This window comes from Bos mutus, chromosome 5 (genome assembly GCF_027580195.1).
Source record: "Bos mutus isolate GX-2022 chromosome 5, NWIPB_WYAK_1.1, whole genome shotgun sequence".
NCBI lineage: Eukaryota > Metazoa > Chordata > Mammalia > Artiodactyla > Bovidae > Bos > Bos mutus.
Window position 1 is genome coordinate 47303243 of NC_091621.1, and position 21665 is coordinate 47324907.

A 21665-nucleotide genomic window follows, 5' to 3' on the forward strand; every position below is an offset into this window, starting at 1 on the left:
GGAACCGTCAGAGCAAGTAATGTATGTGTTCTTTCGGAGCAAGGCGGATGAGAGATTAGTGAAGTCCAGTACTCTTGCCTGGAAAATCCCATGGGCAGAAGAGCCTGGTAGGCTGCAGTCCATGGGGTCGCTAAGAGTCGGACACGACTGAGCAACTTCACTTTCAGTTTTCACTTTCATGCATTGGAGAAGGAAATGGCAACCCACTCCAGTGTTCTTGCCTGGAGAATCCCAGGGACAGGGGAGCCTGGTGGGCTGCCGTCTATGGGGTCGCACAGAGTCGGACATGACTGAAGCGACTTAGCAGCAGCAGCAGCAGTGTAAATTAAAAGTGAGAATTGCCTTTGGTATTATGACAGGCAGCCCAGATATTAGGACCAGTGAGAGCAAATTAACAAAATTATTCCTGGAAAAATAAAATAATTCCTGGAAAAATACCTTGTAAAAAGAAAAATATTGGCTTTTTGTTTTTCTTTTATTAAAAATTGACATTGTTCTTAGTTTTCAGATGCTTCAAGTGTTGTCAACAGAGAGTTGTTTGGATTATGTATTCCTCAGCTAGACTAAATAAATGCTAACAATGGATAAGTGCCAACACATTGGGCAGTTGCGGCTTGCTCAGGACCATTCCATCCTCAACCCGCAGAAATGGCATTGTGTGGACTGCAATACAACTGAGTCGATTTGGGCTTGCCTTAGCTGTTCTCATGTTGCCTGTGGAAGATATATCGAAGAACATGCACTCGGGCACTTTCAAGAAAGCAGTCATCCTGTTGCATTGGAGGTGAATGAGATGTATGTTTTTTGTTACCTTTGTGATGATTATGTTCTTAATGATAATGCAACTGGAGACCTAAAGTTACTACGAAGTACATTAAGTGCAATCAAAAATCAAAATTATCACTGTACCACTCGTAGTGGAAGGGTTTTACGGTCTATGGGTACAAGTGATGATTCCTATTTCTTACATGATGGCACCCAATCTCTGCTTCAACATGAAGATCAAATGTATACTGCTCTTTGGCACAGGAGAAGGATACTCATGGGTAAAATCTTTCGAACTTGGTTTGAGCAGTCACCCATTGGAAGAAAAAGGCAAGAACAATTTCAGGAGAAATTAGCAAAAAGAGAGGAGAAGAAAAGACGACAAGAACTATTAGAACATCAAGCTAAAGCAGAATTGGAAAGTATGCCTCCCAGAAAGAGTTTACGTTTACAAGCTCTAGCTCAGTCCACCACAGTAGAAATAGTTCCTGTACAGCTGCAAACCTCAGCACTGCCAGCAAAAGATAAAGTAGTATCTACCTCAGAAGATGTAAGATTGAAAAAAGCTAGTGACTCCTCTGTTAAACAAAGGCCAACAGTAACTCCTGGTGTAACAGGACTGAGAAATTTGGGAAATACTTGCTATATGAATTCTGTTCTCCAAGTATTGAGTCATTTACTTATTTTTCGCCAATGTTTTTTAAAACTTGATCTGAACCAATGGCTGGCTGTGACAGCTAGTGATAAAACAAGATCATCTTATAAGCATCCTCCAGTTACAGATACAGTGTATCAAATGAATGAATGTCAAGAAAAAGAGCCCTACTCTGTGTGCTTCAGACATCCAAGTTTATCATCAGGACTAAGTGGCGGAGCACCAACGAGTAGCAAGATGGAACTTATTCAGCCAAGGGAGCCAAGTTCACAATACATTTCTCTTTGTCATGAATTGCATACTTTGTTCCAAGTCATGTGGTCTGGAAAGTGGGCCTTGGTCTCACCGTTTGCTATGCTACACTCAGTATGGAGATTAATTCCTGCTTTTCGTGGTTATGGCCAACAAGATGCTCAGGAATTTCTTTGTGAGCTTTTGGATAAAATACAACATGAACTAGAGACAACTGGGACCAGGTCACCAGCTCTTATCCCTACTTCTCAAAGGAAACGTATCAGGCAGGTTCTGAATGTTGTGAATAACATTTTTCATGGACAGCTTCTTAGTCAGGTATGGATTTTTAAAAAGTCTTATTGTCATCTTGGGGAATTCATAAAGTGAAGCCTAAAAAATGCATATGCTCTGTATAGCTAATATGTTAGCGTTAGTACTGTTCTCAGGTCACATTAGATCACTTTTACAAGTATGTATGAAGACGTCAGTTCACTCCAACAGTTGTTTCACCTTCATGAGTCATTGGAAGTAGTATTAAAGCTTTATGATGGGGGTGGGGCGGGAATTAGGAAACAGAGCTTCTTAGGTTAATAATATTGCTTTCATTCTCTGAGGGTTGAGATGAGGAGTTTAATTACACAAGGAACAGATTTGGAGATACTTTTGTACCAGGAATGGTTTCAGTGCACACTTGAGTAGTTTCAGGAACTAAGAAAGTAGCCCTAGAAGATTTCCTATAAAACCAAAGGGAGCAAGGACTGAAAACTTGAACGGGTAGATAGGGAAGTTTTAAGGTAAATAGATGTTGTTTTATTTAGAAAGATCCTAAATGGTTTTCCTTTATTTTAATTACAGCTGTAAAAATTTCCCTTTGTGACAGTCACAGAACCAGAATCTTCCATCTAATGATTCTCTAGAATGAGTAGACTCTTGGGACATTACTAGACATCAGCTCTCTACTTTTCTAGAGCATAGAACTTTAAAAAATGTGTGTGTTGTTATTTTTTAACTGAGGCAGTTGAGTCACTATACACATATTCAGTTGAATAGTTTATATATTTCTATGAAGTTTATTTCACTTCATGTTTCAGAATTGTCTAGATTCTACATTGTGTGACTTAGCAAATATGAGTTGTGGTTTTGGGGGTTGCATGCAATATTATTTTCCTATCATCTTTCTCTGTCATTTTTAACTTTTTATGCAAAAGTTTAAAATACACAATTATAAATAAAAGTGATATATACCATATGGAAAACCTATATAGTACAGTAAATCTGTGTAGAAGAAAAGAAGAAAATCATACATTAGTCCCAGAACTCCACACAACCCACACATAAAACTATGACTATTTTGGTATGTTTCCTTCTGGTTTTTTTCTGAATATTTATATATATTTTTGCCCTAATTATATGGTCATGTTGAATTTACCTGCTTCTTTTTCCACTTTATTTAATAATTAAGGATTTTTCATAGTCATTAAAATATTTGGTCATTTTTTTCACATTTCAGTGTCCAGCAAATGTATATACCATAATTTTTTTAACCATTCCCCTATTGTTGACTTCTAAACTATTTCCAATTTTTCCATTATTATAATGTCATGATCAATTACTACAGTTTTTCTAATGATTTCCTTAAGACAGAGGAATTACTTTGTCAAAGGGTAATACTTTTGATATGTGGTTGCAGATTCCTTTCCAGAAAGTTACCATTTCATGTTTTGAACAATGTGAGAGTGTATGTACTTGTTTTTTTCCTTTATGGATGAATTTTAAATTTAATAAAAGTTGTTATACCAGCACTTTGCTCTCTTCCTTTCTAATGTGTAATAAATACTTAGAAAATTGGTCATTTCAGAAGATTCAGAGGTTGGTTGCTGGAATGGCTTTTTTAACCTGCCATATTCAAGAAACTGTTCTCAAAAGGTCAAACCTTGGTCCTAGTGAGTCCCCAAACTATTAACACTAGGGGTATTCTTCTTTTCTTTGTGTCAGTGTATTAATTTAAAATGTAAATTACAATTGGCTTTTTTATTTTGTTGTGTGTTCCAGAAATATAGCTTTTGTGAAAGAGTTTAGTAGTATTTCATATCATGTGGATTATTAGATCTTTAAAGTCTGTCTTCAGTTATGGGCAGTGTTGGCATTAAATCCTGCTGAATGCTTTACCAAAGTTATTCTTTCCTTTTCCAGTTACTATATTTCCTATGTCAGAAAGGCCTCCTGTTCTTTGAGGTTCCTATATTTTGATTAGGATTTTAATGTAGTGCTGTTTGCTTTAAGTAGAAATATTTATATGTATTTTATATATACTATCTTTTGAAATTATTAGTTGGTAGGGCTTCAAAATCTGTATATGCTAATGTACTAATATAAAAGTATGCTATATTTTTAAATTTGCATATAAAAATATACTAATAGCATTTTACTTGCATTATGGTTAAGAAGTTATGGGGATTTGGGAAGAGAAAACCCATCAGTGAAAGATGAGAAAGGAAAAGGGCAAAGAAACTCAAGTCTAATAATCTAAGCACATTAAATGTATATAAATATATATTATATGTATAGACACACACACACACACATATATATATACACACAGTGTGTATCTAATTAAGTGAGCCCATAGTTTGTTTTTTTTTTTACTAAATTCAGACTTGACTGAACTTAGTTAAAAAAAGCCCTTAGAGCTTTTTGAATGCCTCATAGTTAAAGCCCATCAATGCATAGTGTATTTATGGAAGAAAAATATTATTCCCTGAAAATAATATAAAGCAGATCATTCAGAATTCTGATAGTACATTTTCAGAAGAAAAGCTTATTTACAGGTAATGACTTCTAGTGAAAGGAGTAAATATTTTGACAGAAGGATTGTAATCTGAGAAACTAATATTTTTATTTGCAGGTTACATGTCTTGCATGTGACAGCAAGTCAAATACCATAGAACCTTTCTGGGACTTGTCACTGGAATTCCCAGAAAGATACCAATGCAGTGGAAAAGATAGTGCTTCCCAGCCGTGTCTGGTTACTGAAATGTTGGCTAAGTTCACAGAAACCGAAGCTTTAGAAGGAAAAATCTACGTGTGTGACCAGTGTAATTGTAAGTAGAGGCTGTATATTCTCTTTGTTTTTCTAAGGTTAGCAAAGAGAAACACCAATGAGGGGAAACTGGAAGAAATTCCGTAAGTAGCAGGTATAGAAATAAACTGTTTATCAAAAGAAACTTGGGCTACATATTTCTTTTTAATTGATGTTTGTGAACTACATGTTTGTTTTGCCTTATTGATGACATTAAAATATTTTTGATCCTATAGTAAGTTGTAGAAAGGATTCATAAGATAAAATTTAATATGTGAGTAGAATAAAGTCAGAGAAGGCGATGGCACCCCACTCCAGTACTCTTGCCTGGAAAATCCCACGGACGGAGGAGCCTGGTAGGCTGCAGTCCATGGGGTCGTGAAGAGTTGGACACGACTGAAGCAACTTAGCAGCAGCAGCAGCAGAATAAAGTAGTGAAGGGGAATAGTAAAAGGTATTTAGTACTGAATGAAATGATTGCTTTATGAGTCTTTTTGGTGCACATCAAAACATTGATACATAGATAACATATGTATATGTGTGTGTATACATACTTATAAAATAGGAAATAATATACATTGCTGGACTGCTGTGATGGACATTGGTTTCATAAAAACAAAGATTTATTTAAAAACCATCCATTGACTGCCTCTTCTATAATTAGTCATTGTTCTAGTCATTGTGGAAAGAGGAAAGACACTTTCAAGATGCTCACATACCTAATGGAGAAAACAGATAGACAAGGTCTACTGTGATAAGCTCTCTAATGAAAGTGAGCATAGGAACCCAGCACTGGGGGATGAAACAGCCATTTCAATTAAACAGAAGCATCCTCCTCCAGAGAAATGGTAGATAAAACCACATCAGATCTGCTACATCTTCTTCCGGTTTCTTTATCAATGTGTAGTACATGGCATTTTAAATGTTTATACTATATATTTGCAGATATTCTCCTTAATCTCCACGTCTGAAAAAAAATGACTCTAGACTCTAGGGGGTTAGAGGGAGAAGGCAATGGCACCCCACTCCAGTACTCTTGCCTGGAATATCCCATGGACAGAGGAGCCTGGTGGGCTGCAGTCCATGGGGTCGCTATGAGTCGGACGTGACTGAGCGACTTCACTTTCACTTTTCACTTTCATGCATTGGAGGAAGAAATGGCAACCCACTCCAGTGTTCTTGCCTGGAGAATCCCAGGGGTGGCGGGGCCTGGTGGGCTGCCGTCTATGGGGTTGCACAGGGTCCGACACGACTGAAGCAACTTAGCAGCAGCAGGGGGTTAGATAATAAACTCCTAAGGTAACATAAAAGAAACAGTGGCTGTTCCAGCATTGAAAGAATGGCATATAAGTTGATGATGTTCCAAAACAACTTATACCAACATTGTCTTCTGAGTGCTGCCTATTATGAAATCTGTTGTAAAGAAGAGCCTAATATTTATAAGATTAGAAGAAAATAAACCTTTATTGATAAAGTGTGTATAGTGTTTATTTTCTTGAACATAAATGCGAACGGTCCTAGATGTTTTCTTCACCAAATCTGGGAGTAGAAAGATATGAAAATAAATGCAGAAAATTATAACATGTTTATATCTGCTGGGTCCACCAAATAAAGGCCTAAAAGAGCTGCTTGAATTTAATCTATAATGGCAAATGTTTAGAACTATAATTCAAGGAGTTAACATGCTTTGTCTAGCTATACTTGTACCATATATTCTGGGAGACAACCCAAAGTTAAGTCCCTAAGATCCTGCAACAGTCTGATACCTGGATCTCCAGAGCATAGACCTGGAGGAAAGACTTCTGGTGGAAAGAGGAGTTGGGTTAGAGGACAGCCTCATGGTGGACTGATTCCACTTCCTATAAGAAGCAGCTTCTCCTGTGGCTGGAGTTGTGGTTGATGTACAAGTTGAAGGATAGCTCCTGGACATCAGGAGCAAACTTTGGTAGGCAATGGCCTAGAGAGAAGCTGCAGCACAAGGTCCATAGGACGACCTCTAGAGATAGTAGAGGGTAAAAAGAATCCTCAGTTCCCCTTGTTTGAGATCTGGTACTAGAATAGCAAGACACTGAGGGAGATCTCAGCTAATCAAGGCTTGCTTTCTCAGGCGGTGCTGGGTTGGATCTCCAGGAAGCGGGGAGGGGTGCTCTGGGCAGGAAGGTTCCATGTTCATGGGATCCTGATTAGCCTCAAGAAGTAAACTGACCATGATTGATTAGACTTTGGTAAGAGTATATTAAAGTATGTGTTTAGGGAGTAATTTTCCTTTTAGTTGGCATAACCAAATCCATTTAAAAATATTATAGCACTATATCTTTCTGTTGCCTTATTTTAGGACCACATTAAATCGTGTACAGTGTATGTGGGGGATTGGTTCTAGGCACACCCGGTTATCCTAAAATCTGCCAATCTGCCAAACCATCCCTGAAGATTTCACATCTACAGATTGAACCAACCCAATCCATGGTTCGTTGAATCTGTGTGTGCGAAACATACAGTCAACTGTGTCAACTGTGATTTAAAAAACTAAAAATCTGCATGTTAGTGGACCCATGTAGTCCAAGCCTTTGTTGTTCAAGGGTCAACTGTACTTGTTTACCTGTCTGCCTTGACTAGCTCGTAAGTTTTGTGTGTGTGGTTTACATGATTGTGGGATTCCCCGGTGTTTCAGATGGTAAAGAATCTGCCTGCAGTGTGGGAGACCTGAGTTTGATTCCTGGGTCGGGATGATCCCCTGGAGAAGGAAATGGCAACCCACTCCAGTATTCTTGCCTGGAGAATCCCATGGACAGAGGACCTGTCCATGGGGGCTACAGTCCATGGGGTCACAAAGAGTTGGATATGACTGAGCGACTTCATTTTTGCGTTCTTTTACATGATTGTGAGTGTCTTGAGCAAGGCCATGCCTTTATATTTAGCCCTATATAATGCCTATAACTCAGTAGATGTTTAATGGATAATACAAGCTTGGATTATTTTGAGTTTACTCAAGCATTTCATTGTATCCTTAAATTTGCATCTCATTCTGTCTTTGATATCATAGCAAAACGTAGAAGGTTTTCCTCAAAACCAGTTCTACTCACAGAAGCACAAAAACAGCTTATGATTTGCCACCTACCTCAGGTTCTCAGACTCCATCTCAAACGATTCAGGTTAGTAGTAGAATAAAGTTTAATACTTGACTGGGAGACTTATCTATGTCTGCTTTTTTTTTTTTTTTTTTAAGGAGAAAAAATTCTGTCATTATCTCTAGCCCTAATCATAGACAACATGTTCAGTAACTATCCTTCTGATACTGTTATCTTCCCTTGTAGAATACATTGCTGATAGCAGACTCCTTGCATTTTGGTTTGCACAGTAGATTATTCTCCTAGTCTCTGCTTATAGTGTTTAATATTCAGCATGTTTTAGGTACAAAATTTTAAAATTAAAATCTATAGCTTGAGAGTATTTGACCCAATTGCTTCATGCTTGGAAAATGCCTGATGTTGTTCCGTATTTTGGGGGAATATAAGGTAGAATTTTTTCCTCAAGATTATAGTCAAGCAGTCACAGAAATAATGATGAAGGAGAAATACTAAGTACCACGAACTACATAAAAATGAATTTATCAGAGCCCTAGAGGAAGGCATTAGCTGATATCTAAACATTCCCAAAGCTTCCCTAATGGCACAGGGGACTTCATGTAATTTAAATCTCAGTTCATATGTCATCTCAGGACTTTCCTGACCATCCTGTTTAAAAGTAGCACCACCAACTCTTAAGTGTCACATTACCTACCCTATTTTTGCTTCTTGGCAAAACTATCTGCAATAGTTGATTTATTAATACCTGTTTCTCTCCCCCTAAACAGAAGTTCAGTAATGACAGTGGTCATTTCATTCCTGTATTCCAAAATCCAGAACTGAGCTCAGTACATAGTACAAAATACTAAGTGAATGAATTGGGTGTATGCAGGAGGAACACTTTAGCCTGAGAACAACATGAACAAAGGTATGAAGGAACAGGAAAGGGTACACAACAAAAGGTTCAGTGAAGAGTCTGGGTGAGACCTGCCAGGGTGTGTGAAATCAAGTGGAATGAAAACAAGAAAATTGTTATGTCCAGGGGCTTCCCAGGTGGTGCTAGTGGTAAAGAACCTGCCTGCAAGTGCAGGAGACATAAGAGACACAGGTTCGATCCCTGGGTCGGGAAGATCCCCTTGGAGGAGGGCATGGCAACCCACTCCAGTATTCTTGCCTGGAGAATCCCATGGACAGAGGAGCCTGGTGGGCTACATACAGTTCATAGGGTCGCAAGGAGTTGAACACAACTGAAGCGACTTAGCACGCACAGCATTGTCCAGGGCCAGGTAGCAAGGCCAGGGAGCATGGAGAGGTCAGACCATATATGAGATTCTATAGATAGAATTAAAAGGGTTTAAATTTCTGGTATTTAATTGGCTACTATAAATCATTGAAGAACTTTCTGTTTTTCATAATTGCCTCTTTAGTCTGCCATTTGAAGCTCACCTTAATTTAAACCTATTTGTCTCCCTTCCATCTTCTGCTGAAAATATTTGTGATGCTTCCATGCCATATTCTGATTCAGGGACCATTTTTATGCTGCTTTACCACCACATTTATCTTTTTCCTTTCTCTTCATCTATTAAAAATGTACTGTTATATTTGCCAGTATATAAAATATATAGGGCATATAAAAGGGAGAGTGGGATTGGGGAGGGGCACACAAGAGCTTTAGAAGAAACATAAGAAACAGAACATTTCTAATACCTTACAAGCTCCCCATGTATGCCTCCTAGTCCTATTCCCTCTCTCAGAAATAAAGCATGACTTTTGGTGTAGTGTTATCTTGTTCTTTTATCATTTTACTGTATTTTTATCAGCAGACAAAAAGATCCTGCTTGTCAATGGAAATAAATTATTTTCTAATTAGACAACTGACAAGTATTTAGCATCATTCAGTAAATTAAGATTTGAATTTTATGGTATGATAAAAGAGATAACGTGAGAATGATAGGAACTTAGGCTAAGCAAGTTCCATTATTTTACATGCTTCGTACTAAGATTAAAGGGGCACTGGATGCAGGACTCTATACATTTAGTAGGGAAAGACTGGGACATGACTTTGAGCGTGGCAGGTGACAGAATTTGCAAGTCTCACCTTTAGTTCCATACAATTTTACATCCTACTAATTAAGCATTTCACATTTTTTTTTCTTCATAAAACCTATTTGCCTTTCTCCTTACTTAACCTGCTACTGTCTTAACTGCATGTTTTAATACATTGATACTACATTTTCAGCTGTTTTTTGTCATTGTACCATAGCACTCGAAGCTGGACTATAATCTCTTGTAAGAACTACCATTGATTACATTATTTTTCCCCTGTAGCACCAATTCATGCTATTTGATGATAAAAGCATTGCTTTACATGCATAGATCCAGTACTGGGAAGCATGACCAACAGACTGAGAAATTGACAGTATAGGGACGATATCTGAGTTTTGTCACTAATGGGTATTATACTGACTTACACACAGGAAGGGTCAGTTTGTTTTTTTTTAAGTATGAAGAGCTCTTAAAGTGTTCTGAGGAATTAGAGATCCCTGTTTTGTTTGGGTTTGTTTTTTTCCCCATACCTGGCCAAGAAAAATCCAGATTATGTCTCCCAGGAACAAATTCTAGGTCCTGGGATATCCTCCTCAAAGTATTGACAAGACAGTAAAGAATTAAAAACCCTTTGGTGCCTTGAATTTCTCACTTCAAAGGGGGAATATGCCATAAGGCTGTATTTTTTCTGAAAGTTAATTTTCTTCCTATACTATCCTGTAACTACAGAAGCCAAATAATTTATTTTAGAACCTCACTGTACTTGTTTGGTAAATAAGCCTAAATTCCTCTATTATAGCCCACTTCAGTATTGAAAGGATTTACTATTTACACTTTTTATATAGGATTGTACTCTATGCTGTCTGAGGTTTTCTATGAGTTTGGACCGGGTACGTGGTTATGGTCCCTTGACTTGGTTGATAATTTTACCGATTTGTTTGCAGATGGTCAGGACGTAATAACCGAGAGAAGATTGGTGTTCATGTTGGCTTTGAAGAAATCTTAAACATGGAGCCCTATTGCTGCAGGGAATCCCTGAAGTCCCTCAGACCAGAATGTTTTCTGTATGACTTATCTGCTGTGGTAATGCACCACGGGAAAGGATTTGGCTCAGGACACTACACTGCCTACTGTTACAATTCTGAAGGAGGTATAGATGAAAAAAAGTATTTTACCTTGGGGTAGGCTTTTGGAAGCCAGGGTTCAGTCTTCACAGATTTCTAAACTAGACACTAAGTTAATCTTAAGAAAAGCCACTTGATTTGTTTTCTTTCAAGAAGGAAAAAAAATGGGGGTTTTGTGCAGAAAATAGGGTATTCTATGATGCAGGACTGTAGTAGTTTTGTCTTGTAAGGGCTGAAGGGATAAAATAGTAAGGATGGTCTCATTAGTTACGGATAAAATAGTAAGGATGGTCTCATTAGTTACAAGTCAGAAAGTGCGAAAGGCACACTTCCAAGAGTAGGTCCTCTGTTTTCTGGTTGAATTCAGTTAGTTTTGTTAAAGAACAGAGCACCTAACGAACTGGGGAATCACAGATATTTGGAACAACTTTGATTTCAAGTTCTAACTTGAAACTTTTGCTTACTGCTTCCATGAACCTTAAAAAAAGAGGTATGGACAAAAAGTCCATATAACCCAGGAAGGCAATTAACATTACCATGAGTTGTACACAATTTGCTTTATAATTTAACTGGTAAGATTATACCAGGAATTAAAGGTAGTGTCGAGTGAACAAATCAGATTCTATAACTTCAAATTACTTCTAGGACAAAGGTAGGTGATTTGAGTAACATACTGCCCAAGCTGTATTTCTAATTTAAAGAACTAAATTGGCTAGACAGTTATTTTTCCTTCAAAAAAAAAAAACCCTCAACTCTCACTGAAACTCTTTAAATCCATGTTTTCACTTATACTAGAAATTTCTAAAGTTCCTTTGTAAACATTAAGATATATTTTTGTGCTTCACTCTAGGGTTCTGGGTACACTGCAATGATTCCAAGCTGAGCATGTGCACTATGGATGAAGTATGCAAGGCCCAAGCTTATATCTTGTTTTATACCCAGCGAGTTACTGAGAATGGACATTCTAAACTCCTGCCTCCAGAATTCCTGTCTGGTAGCCAGCATCCCAGTGAAGAAGCTGAGACCTCTTCTAATGAAATCCTTAGCTGATCCAAAGACAGTGGGGGCCTTCTTCTTATGATTTGTACTTTTTAAAAGGGCTGACTTGACAATTTGGGGCTTCACTGTTTTTATTTTTACTTACTAATCAGTGCACAGTGTTTACACATTTTGTATCTGACTGCAACAGATCTTTTTACAGAGATGAAGTTAGCTTAAGTATATGTGTATCAATGTCAGCAGGTAATTTTTGTTAAATACTTGGGAGTTTTAAACTTTTAGTGTTTACCTCAGACTGGTGTTACCTCTTGTGTTTTGATGTCTTAATTGGCTCAGATCATGAATTTGTGCCATCTTCTACTGAAGAAGTTCAGGTGGCATCATTTTATAATTTATTTTTTATAGTTATTTTCTATACAAATTCTTACCAGATTAAACTTGCTTCACTAAGTCTCACCAGAAAAGGGACATTTTTTTCAGATTTGTGTATCAAATGCCCCCAAAGGAAGTTCAACTACTACAAAGTGAAATATTACTTACTCATTATCATTCAATACCCCTGAGGCTTTGTGTGACAGGACTCAGAATAGACTTTACTTTGGTAAACAGAACTTCCTCTTTTTCAAGTTTGTTGTAAAAATTATTCTTTACTTGGCATAGTCAAACTGTATTATACAAATGAAGATGACAGCTTTATAAACACCATGTTTAAATGGCTTCAGTACTATGGACATGAAAATAATGATGGCTGAGACTTCTATTAATAATAGTGATTTGTCTGGCAGCAAACGTTTGTCCAGATTCTAATAAAGCAGTCATTAAAAAAAAAAAAAAAAAGAATGTAGCAAACAGTATATTATGGTGTAATACAAGTACAGTTCAGCTTGGATATGAGTTCATTTTATATATTTAACATTAGATCTAGTTTTGTACTATTGTATCTTGAGATTTTTGGTTTAAAGGGATAGAAATCAGTCTTAAAGAGAAAAAACTGCATAGGACATAGAACTGTTCAAAACTGGCATCTGAGAAAAATGTTCAGCATCTCACTTAGAATAAGTAACTAAAGCCGGATTAAAATGCTCTTGCTAGTATTATGTGACTACTAAAAGCCTGTTAGATATTTAAACATTGGGCCCTTTTTGAAATTAAAATTACACTTGCATTTTATTAAAAATATAGTATGAAATACTCATTGCTCTTCCCTAACAACCTTATTAGAAATCTTTAAAGTCCTACTGCTGCTAACTTTATTCGGAAAGAAGAGAATCCACTAACCTCTATAGATTTGTTAAGATCTTAGCTCGATGTTAACTACTAGAAAATCATTTATCTTTTTTCTCAAGTAGGTTTGCTTACAGTTTGAAATCATCAGGGGCAGCTGATCATGAAGTGCAATGAGAATTTACCACTTCACAGACAAATCATTCATGCCAAAACTACAGCTTGAGTTTAAATGGCTAAGGTTTAAAATTATTCATCTATTAAATACCTATGCAAGTTGTTACCTCAACTGTTAATGTAATTATACCTCATTAAAGATTTTTTGTGGTCAAGATACTTGAGTCTAGCCTTTTTTAACATCAAGGATTACTTTAAACTATACCTTATAGTGTACCTAATTTTAGTGCAACAGTTTAAAAACAACTCTGGAAGCTATGTTGTTTATAGTGGTAGAGTCACTAGCCCTTTACTTTTTAAACCCTTAAAACTAAAACCGATGGGGGAGGCTGTTTGTGTGAAGTCAAGGAAAGGGGACTATGGGAACTCTGTACTTTATGCTCAGTTTTGCTAAGAACCTAAAACTGCTCTAAAAAAAAAAATTAAGGCTATTTAACAAAACTAAAACCAAGTCAAGATTTCTTACAGTATATCTCAATGTGGATTTCTACATTCTGTTAAATTTATCTAACAAAAAAACAACGTATTTTGGTTGTAAAATAATTTACTAAAGGCACTATTGTTAAACATCAAACTAATACTTTGTTACCAATAAGGTACATCATTGTAAACATGACAAAATGATTTTCAAGAGATACATCGCTACCAGGTAAACAATACAATTTTTTTTTTTTTTAAAGTAACAGCTTTCCTATTTACAAGATCATATCCCTTCCAGCCATTTCAGGGGCATGCAGTAAAGCCATTGCTCCCAACTTGGGAAGGGAGCTTGGAGCTTACAATTAGAGGGCCACTACTGCTAGAGATCTTGTTTGACTCAGTTCTAAAGTTCTTGGGTTTAGAAATAAAAATACTTTATACTTCCCACCAAAGCCCCAAAAGAGCTAGCTGGAGGGTCCAAGCCCTGTAACATGTCCAGGCGTGAATTGGTGAGCTCTGCCACTTGCCCATCATCACAGGAAATGGAAAAAAATTATTCAAAGGTAGCTATTGAACATTAGCACCATAACAAACATGGCTCATATAGCTAAAACCTAGGCTGTGTATCCCACAAGGTAACATTCATTTGTAGCTCAAATATGAAAGAGCAGCTTTTTAAATGTATAGTAAATGATTTAGTACAGAAGTCAGGTTTCTCCTATGAGAAAAACGTTAAACACAACACAAACTAAACAGCATCCCCAAGGCAATCTGTGCTACAGCATATACAAATTAAGGCTTTACCCTGGTACACAACAATTTTGAAATTATGTGGGAACATTCCCAACAAATCATTCACACAGAATTCAAGCAATCTGTTTAAGAACTGTGGGGTTCAGTTCAAATATTTGGCATCTTACATTCAACTTATGTACTTAGCTATGAGTGTCACTGTAACTTCACTTCCTGCAAGTGAAATACCACCCATGATGTTATGAATTCAAGCCAGTCCAGGGGCAGGGTGCTAGAAAATCTGGTTCATAATGAAAAAGCATAGTAACCGAAATAACTAGAATGAGATCTAAACATGGAAAGTACTGTTTTTCTTTGTGTGGTTTTAAGTGTGCCTTTGGCTTACTGAGTAAGCTAAATACATTTTTCAATAACTACTACCACTGGACAAAGGATCTAAATGTTGAGATGCTAGTAAATCAAGGTTTTAAGTTGGCACAATGTTCCTACTAAGTTATGTTTTAATTATATCTTTCTAATATCAAGGGGTTAAATGAAAGACAAGCATTAATACTGTCCTAAAAAAAGTAAAGGCAAAATATTCCTAGAGCTGTATATTAACTTATGAAAATTGTCCTCCCACTTTATGTATGTATAGTTCTTGTTTTAGCCACTCAGTCAGAATAAAACTTTCAGTGTGAGGGTCTACAATCCAGACAAAAGGCTCTACGTTTTCCTACATTATACTATGCTAAACTATTTCCTATACAGAATTACAACCACAGACATTGAAATATAGCTCTCAGATCTGAAAATGTCTTTATTTTTTAGAAAATGGATTCCAGGAAGGTTAAAAAGCAATACCAGAGGGTATATAGGCGCAGAACTGGATGTAGTAATTCAAAGCATTCAATTAAGAATATGGCAATATAAATATCTGAAAAGCATCTCTTAGGTGTTTGAAACAAAATGTATAAGTCATTCCTAACTATTTGGAGCTTTACAGACAGAAAATGGTTAACATTTCAAAGTCCTGGAAGCTTTTTCCTTGGTTAATGGCATTAAATGGTTTGCCTTTGATCAAATTCCTTCCTTTTTAAACATGGATAAAAGTATTACATAAGTCCACTGTTAAGACAACATGTTGCAAATTAAATCTGGTATAATGTATTCCAACAAAGCTTAGAAAATAAAAGGTGTTGCGGTGGCTTTGGACTAAGTTTAATAGTCATCTCCTCGGCTGACAACTTCTTTACATGTTGGACGCAAAAGTATGGTGTGTTCAAACTGTGCTGTATATGATCCTTTAATGTCACATAATGGTGGATATGGGTCTACAATGCCCAAGTCACACAGATTCTTCAGAGCCATCAAGTATTTACTTTCTCCCAAACGATCCAGCCATCTGCGGCAGAAGGCAAGAGTGCCAAAGTTTTCATTGATGACATTTAACAAGTGTTTTGTTCTTGGAAGCCTAAGAGAAACGTGAAAGATTAATAGTTGGCTAATAAGTTACCAACTCATTTCCCCCATTAAGGAAAACTCAGAACTATGACTTTACTTAGTAATTAAAGTTCAAAAAACTCTCTCTGCTGCCTCTTTCAACTTCCAAAAACCAGACTGTAGAATACTCAATTACAGATGGCAGATGGAGAGGAGACCAGATGAAGGTTATCTTATATTTGTATGTCTATGTATGCAGTGTTAAATTTCAAGTACAAACTTATCAATAATATTAAGGTGGGAATTCCCCTTTTGGGGGGAATTTCAGCATCAAACTGAAAAAGATCTGATCATAAAGAAGATGCTTCAATCATATCCAAAAGTTTTTAAAAAGTAAATAAAAATACAAAGTTTACCAACGGCAAAAACAGTAACAAAAACCTAGGAATGCCAGCAAAATAATAATCTGTAATTATTACAATTATTGGAAACAAGATATGAAGAGAATACTTAGATCATTTCATCTCAGTTAACATTTCTAATAGGGCTTCTTTTTTTTTTTTGCTGAATTATAGAAATTGTTTACAGACTATTGTTAGGCTACAGAACTGTGCATTTATGAATGTACCACTGTGGATGTCCATCACACATTTTAAAATGCTGTTAACTGGGAAGAGAAACTCATCAATCTTATAAAACGAATAGCCTCTCACCTTATTGGCACATGTCCAACATCAAAATTTTTCATGTAATGTGAACATTCCATATCATCATGAACCACACCTTTTCCTGTGCTACCAAAGGTTTCAATGGCATATACTTCTCCTTCCTAAAAATATATGAGTAAAGGGAAACGAAGAAAAATTGAGAATGAATTAAAATTCCCATCTTAACTTCAGGCTGAGGTATTCCCCAGTTAGTGTAAGAAATCACACACCTGGCAGTCCTTATCTGCCTTTTCCTGATTTACCTCCTTAGCACTTTTGATCTCTGTGTTGTCTATTAGAACGTAGACTTTACATGAGCAGGAAATTTTGCTCACTACTATTATACATCTCAGTGCCTACTAAAGAGACTGGTACCAACAAGATGCTCAATAAATAATCAAGTATCGACTAAACCTCTGACATGCCTCACTTGCACAGCCAATTGAGCCCCAGTGTGACCAGACACAACCTGCACACTCACACAGCCCAATTCCTGTTGGGGTTAGTATCAGTGGCAAGTTAATTTTGCTCAACTACTATATACTCAACTACTACTAGCTTCATAGTTCAGAAGAAAAAGAAAAGTCAAAATGCTTGACAGAAGAATAGTGCTAATGGCATACGTACCTCCATTCTTGTTGCCTCTCCTCCTTTCACAATGGGCACTGTTTTCCCAGCATGTATTCTATATGGCCCAATTGAATGTCCATTTAGATTACGGATTGGTTTCACTGGCATAATAGAAAAAAAATGTATTCAGGGTTTCAAGGCACAAACAGATCTCTTGGCCTTTGGTACAGAGTTCAAGCATTTACTTAAAAATCAGGTTTGGTGCTACTAAATAACCCCACGTTAGTGGTCTGGTGGTTTAGTCGCTAAGTTGTGTCCAACTCTTGTGACCCCATGAACTGTAGCCTACCAGGCTCCTCTGTCCATGGGATTTCCCAAGCAAGAATACTGGGAGTGGGTTGCCATATCCTTCTCCAGGGCATCTTCCCAACCCAGGGATCAAACCTGGGTCTCCTGCGTTGCAGGTGGATTCTTTACCAGCTGAGCTACCAGAAAGCCCAACCCCACATTAAGATAGTTAAATACAAACTGGAAAACTAGAGGGTTATAAAGTTATTTATTGCAATGTTACAGATTAAAAACCAGGAGTAGGGAAAATAATGGAAAAAGAATAAATTATGTGATGAGGACATAATGGGGGTCTATCTATGGACCATCTACAATCCATCTAGGCATACAATACCATGTATATAAGCATTACAAACAAGAAAAATATGTATTATTATGGTTATGAACCAAAAGGTAATTTGAAAATGAGGATTGTGTCAAAACGACAGTATTAAGAAACCCTAAATTTTATTATTACATCAACATTTCAAGTGGTAAAAAAGAAAATCGACACAACCCGAAAGTCCTAGAATCAATGACAGAATAAACAAACTGTGAGTATCTTTACACAGTGGAACACTTATTCAACAATAAAAATGAAAAGCTAGGGATATACTGACCTGAGATACAACCAAATGAACAAAAGGCACAATTATATAGATATGGTGCAATCCTATAGATATACACGTACACATAACAATTCAAAATTAAGCATAATATACTAAATGTTTAGGGATGCATAATTAGGTAAAGATAAAAGGAAATGCAAATCTTTAGACAATGGCTTATTTGAAGAAGTCTTATGTAACCAAGAAGGGGTATATAAAGCTGGGGGCTTCTGTAACGGCAATATTCTATTTCTCAAGGGGTGAGGTAACATAACTTTTACAATTGTTTAATTCAAGTTTTTAAATTGTGTGTATTTTCAGTTTTTGTTATATTCCACAATAGAAACTTTAAAAAAAAATCGAGTTCTACAGTATTAGAATTTTCTACAGAATCCAGTGTGAGTTACCTTTCTTCTAGGGCAGAACTAGGTAGCAAGAGTTTGTTATTTTTCCCCCAAATCTTTAGCAATGATAAGCATATTACAAATTTAGGGGTGGTGCAGAAAAATAAGACTCTCAGTTGGCTTTTTAAAAAAGTCTTCCTTATAAAAATGACAAGCTAAATGTGCTTTAAAATTCAGCAAGCATTACTATTCCCCAAGACCAAACAAACTGACCCCCTAGACCAACCAAAAACATATTTAAAAACATTTCTTAGCTATCCCAACCTAACACATATAACCAAGTTACATAGAAGAAGCAGGGCTCAAGGTATACAGGCTGTGGACAGTGGCAGGCTGATTCTGGAATCAACAGCTATCACGGTTATTTTCTAATTCTATAGTTTCCACTCCCTTGATGGCCTAGCCTGGTTCTGTTACGTGGTTTAGGGAAATTGCTTCTTAAAGTTCAGCCTGTAGTTCATTTCTTCATGTTCTAAATGTCATGATCTGTCTATACTCTTTCTGCTTAAATTAGTAAAAATGAATTCTGCTACCCTCAACTAAGAACCAGAGAAGGCAGTGGTAACCCACTCCAGTACTCTTGCCTGGAAAATCCCATGGATGGAGGAGCCTGGTAGGCTATGGTCCACGGGGTCGCTAAGAGTCAGAAAAGACTGAGCAACTTCACTTTCACTTTTCACTTTCATGCACTGGAGAAGGAAATGGCAACCCACTCCAGTGTTCTTGCCTGGAGAGTTCCAGTGATGGGGGAGCCTGGTGGGCTGCCATCTATGGGGTTGCACAGAGTCGGAGACAACTGAAGCAACTTAGCAGCAGCAGCAGCTAAGAACCCTGATCAATACAATAACTGACAAAAGAGAAAAAAAAAGCAGATGCTGAAAGAATAGAACCTAAAATGCTGCACCGGCTTAGTGGAAGAGGTAAGAATGTAGATATTAAAGATTTCAACATTTCACCCTAGAAACTGTTATGTGGTGACTAAACCTTAAGTCAAACTGTCACCTACTGTGCCTTGAAAGGCAGACCACATTCCAACCAAGGTTGTAGAATAAGGAGAAAATGGAAGGGAAAGATAATCTGAGAGAAACTTAAGTATTATTTGTTGCGGGACCAATCCCAAAACTGGGGGTGGGAAACAACAACTATTTTTTAAATACTAATAAATTCCAGGCATGTCGTAAGATTAACATTTCTCAAAAACAAAACAAAAAACATGGTATCATGAATACTATTACAGTCAAAGTTATAGATGTTATCTAAAGATGGTACTGATGAGCCTAACTGCAGAGCAGCAATGGAGACACAGACACAGAGAACACTTACGGACACAGCTGCAGGGGGGAGGAAGGAGAGGGTGAGATGGATGAAGAGAGTAACATGGAAACATATATTACCATATGTAAAACAGACAGCCAGTGGGAATTTGCTGTATGAGTCAGGGAACTCAAACCAGGGCTAGATAACAACCTAGAAGGGTAGGGTGAAGGGGGTAGGAGGGATGTTCAAGTAGGAGCGGAAATGGGTAAACCTATGGCTGATTCATGTTGATGTTTGGTAGAAACCAACACAATACTGTAAAGCAATTAATCCCTCAATTAAAAATAAATACATTAAAAAAATTTTTTAACCAAAAAATAAAAAGAAGTTATCTAAGCTCAAAGATAGACTTGCCTAACTCCAAAGCAAGTTTTCTTCATTAGCTCTTAACACCTCCCATCCATGTGTGAGAAGCCTTAAGAATTTTTCATGTGGGACCTCCCTGGTGGTGCAGTGGGTAAGAATCCTCCTGCCAATGCAAGGGACATGGGTTCTATCTCTGGGCCAGGAAGATTCCACATGCCATGGAGCAGTTAAGCCCGAGAGTCACAAATACTGAAGCCTGCACGCCTAGAGCCCGTGCTGCATAACAAGAGAAGCCACCACAATGAGAAGCCAGTATACCGCAATAAAGCTTGCAGGCAGCAACGAAAACTCACTGCAACCAAAAAAAAACAAGTAAAAATTAATAAAAATTAAAAAAAAAGTTTTTTAAAGAATTTGTTATTTGTACAGATGTTCATAGGTTTAAGGATCTGCAAGAGAGCAACAAGGACAGGCACCATCAAGCCTTACAGGAAAGAAACACTGGGCGGTTGGGAGAGACACCCCAGTCCAAAAGTATCAGCAGGGGAATGCAAAGGACACTGAATGATATGAGTTTCCTGAGGGGCAAGGAGCATGAGAGTCTCCATGCTTCCTCAGACTACAAGGAAGAGTAGCGATTTGGTTAAAGGAAATGTAGGAAATATTCCACAGGGAAGTTCTTAAGAGACACAGAGAGCAATGAGCATAGATTAGGAAGGAGAATGGTGGCTGGAAAGTGGTTGGATAGACCCTGGGAAGTGGAGAAAGGCTAGACTGACAACACCAGAATGCACAATGACTCTGGGATTGTGTAGATTGGCAATGGCTGTGAAAGACTAGACAGCAAAGGGAATAAACATTAAAGGAAGGGATTAACACAAGGAATTAATTGGTCTCTAAATTTTGAATTCAACATAAAAATAGAGGGGAGGAGTCATCAATGGAAACGGCCTCTTACTTCTGCCTGAGCCTTGTAACTAGTCACAGAAAATCTAGCCTACATCTGGTCACCCTGGGATAAATCCTCCCATGTCTTAACAGCAACCAGAGTAGACTAACAGTTCCCAGCAACTAGCTACCACAGAACTCCTACCACGAACAGGCCATTTCCCTTGTTTCCCCTCTTTATATTCTCAATTTCCAAGAGAGAAAGATACAGCAGCTGACCCAAAGAAAGCACTCAACACCATCTTGCAAAATTATTTCTGCCAAATTAAGACATTTCAAAATAAGATGCATTTTTAGATAACATACCTTGATATGTCTTCCCATCTATTTCAACTTCATAGGATTCCATAACTTCTTGGATAGCCTCACCAACATCACAGAGACGAACATCAATTCCGGCACACTAAGAATAGAATCACATATACTCTGTTACTCAAGGTAGAGAATTTTACAGGAACTTTCTAATATCTTAAAATAAGGGACAATCAGAAATAACTTCACCTATAAAAGCCTTC

The 21665-nt window shown here is 37.2% G+C and overlaps 2 protein-coding genes across 2 annotated transcripts in view; one reads left to right on the forward strand and one right to left on the reverse strand.

Annotated features, from left to right (window-relative positions):
- Positions 1–553: 553 nt before the first annotated feature.
- USP44 (ubiquitin specific peptidase 44) lies at positions 554–14200 on the forward strand. Its single transcript, XM_005902074.2, has 5 exons — positions 554–1990; positions 4560–4755; positions 7777–7885; positions 10789–10994; positions 11819–14200. Exons 1-5 carry the CDS (start codon positions 572–574, stop codon positions 12016–12018), a joined length of 2130 nt encoding a protein of 709 aa, XP_005902136.2. The 5' UTR covers positions 554–571; the 3' UTR covers positions 12019–14200.
- Positions 14201–15314: 1114 nt separating this feature from the next.
- The window catches only part of METAP2 (methionyl aminopeptidase 2), a 30810-nt gene continuing 24459 nt past the window's right edge, over positions 15315–21665 (reverse strand). Inside the window, exons 8-11 of the mRNA XM_005902072.3 lie at positions 21457–21553; positions 17298–17401; positions 16677–16792; positions 15315–15994 (exon numbers count right to left, since the gene is read on the reverse strand). Of these exons, the coding sequence (XP_005902134.1) occupies positions 15742–15994; positions 16677–16792; positions 17298–17401; positions 21457–21553 (570 nt within the window). The 3' untranslated portion in view covers positions 15315–15741. The remainder of the gene's footprint in view (positions 15995–16676; positions 16793–17297; positions 17402–21456; positions 21554–21665) is intronic.